General features: G+C 32.9%; 1 protein-coding gene across 7 annotated transcripts in view; it reads left to right on the top strand.

The window, feature by feature from the left end:
• The first annotated feature begins 247 nt into the window (after nucleotides 1-247).
• LOC106872300 (semaphorin-1A) overlaps nucleotides 248-2,278 on the top strand; it is a 407,407-nt gene continuing 405,376 nt past the window's right edge. For 6 of the 7 annotated variants that reach the window (XM_014919257.3, XM_089348636.1, XM_014919249.3 and 3 more), the window contains exon 1: nucleotides 286-581. In XM_014919257.3, coding sequence (XP_014774743.1) covers nucleotides 434-581 — 148 coding nt within the window. In that variant the 5' untranslated portion in view covers nucleotides 286-433. Of the gene's footprint in view, nucleotides 582-2,278 lie in introns of all 7 variants that reach the window. The other variant, XM_089348635.1, reaches the window with a different exon arrangement.

The raw sequence follows: 2,278 nt of genomic DNA, 5'->3' as shown, positions 1-2,278 counted from the left end.
CAACAACAATTCTTGGAAATATTTATTAATTTGTTTTTAATTCCCATTTCGTCTTCCTTTAAAACAAAATATTAAAAAAGAAAGTATTTATTTCTGATCAGTTGTGAATTTTCTTTTCTATTTAAATTTTAACAGTTGAAAATTAGAAGAAAAATAGTAAGCATAACTTGATAATAATGCTTATAAATATATCTTAAATTACCCAAAACCAAATTAAGAATATCTATATATATAAAATCCCTCCCCTACACTTCATCCCTATCCATTACAATAATCACCTGAAAATATAGATAATAAACTATATATATATATATATTTATGCATATATATATATATATATAAATTCAAATACACACATACACACATATATATATATTAATTGCAAAGTGAGAGAAAAACCAAGGAAAACCTTGCGGATTTTCTTTCGCCAGCTATGGAAAGCTGGTGTCAGCGAACATTAACATTGGGGAAGTACACTGTTACCATTTTTCTTGGATTTTTCTGCACACTACTGGTGGAACCAATTCGCTGTGTGGACGAGCGGTTTTTGTGGAAACCAAACTCGGAAGTTGTAATACAAGGTAAGATAAAAAAAAAAAACTTTTAAAAGTATTTTTTTTTTTTTTGAAAGAAAGTATTGTACATGGTGCATAGATGACAATTTCTTTCAAAGGGGATAAACCCTTAATAGCTCATATTCCCGTTTATATTTATTTATTCATCTAACCAACCCATCATTTTCATCTGTCTGTCTATCATCTATCTATCTGGCTAAATAGCTTTCTATGTAGCTATATAACTGTCTGTTTGTCCGTCTATCTCATCTGTCCGTCAATTTCTCCATCTGTTAATCTACCTGGGAATTTCTCTGTCAAAAATTGTTACTACCTCTCTTTTTCTCTCCATAGTACTTTTGTGCGCGTGTTTATATATATATATATATATACATACATACATATATATATAATATATGTGTATGTAGATAGCTGTGTGTGTGTGTGTATCTTTCGTTTGTTGAATGCTTTTTGATCAGTAGTTATTGCTTAGCCCCAAGTTTGGTTCTGATTATGGAAACTTTTTCATCTTAATATATACTATATTTCACACTGCATTATCTGATGTGCCCATCGGTTTTAAGACGGGAGGGGTCGATTTGACGAATATTTGGCTGCTATCTCTTGCAGGGCAAACATTTATTCATTGAAATACTCTCTCATAATTTTGACAATGTGTCTATTTTGTAGACTTGTCAAGACTACATACATACATGCTGATTATCTTGCTAGCAAGACAGATATTTGATTGTATGCGTGTGTATGTATACACACACGTGTACCTGTGTGAGTATATATATATATATGGATATATGGATATATATATATGTATGTATACATATAGACACACATACAGGTGTATGTGTGTATATTTATCAGTCTCTTCTATTTTGGACTCTCTAAACGTCTAATATTTTATGTGCTCGTGCTCGCTTGTGTGTGTATGTATACAACTGGGTGTGCGTATGTGTGTATTCATATTATATATATACTCTTGTGTATATGTGGATGTATAAGAACTAGCTTTTATTCTATGAATTCAAGCGCACCCTCTACTTTCTCTCTCTCTCATACACACACACCTACATATTCCAAAACGTGCAACACACGCGAGTACGCAGGTATTAAAACACGATTAGACAATCACAAACACACACTAATATTAAATGTTGTATGTGCACAAGTTATGCTGTGTACGTCAGCATGCACATTATTTATTTATTCATTCATTTATTTTACATGATTTAATCGAAGGAGGAAGTGCTATTCGCTCATGAGTTTTTGCAGGGTCTCCAAAACTGATGCGTGGAGGTCAACCTCAGAGAACTAAGACGCGAACCTAAAGCTTGTTAAAGCGTGAACGTCGCTAAATGCACCACCTATGGACCAGGCGGTTGGGTGTTAAGCCAGTTGCCGGACTAAATTTACTACCCATGTGTACCTAAGTGTTAATAGTACTATATCCGATATTTTGTGTACGTTTGAGCGCGGTGTATTTATACGCTTGTTCTAGACAGCATGTGCAGTATATCTATCAATAATACAAGGAGTGCAATGACATGTATATGTGTCTACGTATATATAGATGTGTATGTCTACGTATATATATGGGCGCATGTGTGTACGGGCATGCTGTTCCAGACTTCTGCCAATGTTTGTGTATGTGTTACGTATCTATAGACCTATATGTGAATATATATATATATATATATATATATATATAT

Source organism: Octopus bimaculoides, chromosome 3 (assembly GCF_046866305.1).
Source record: "Octopus bimaculoides isolate indiv1 chromosome 3, ASM4686630v1, whole genome shotgun sequence".
Classification (NCBI taxonomy): domain Eukaryota; kingdom Metazoa; phylum Mollusca; class Cephalopoda; order Octopoda; family Octopodidae; genus Octopus; species Octopus bimaculoides.
This window is presented reverse-complemented; position numbering and strand designations above follow the sequence as displayed.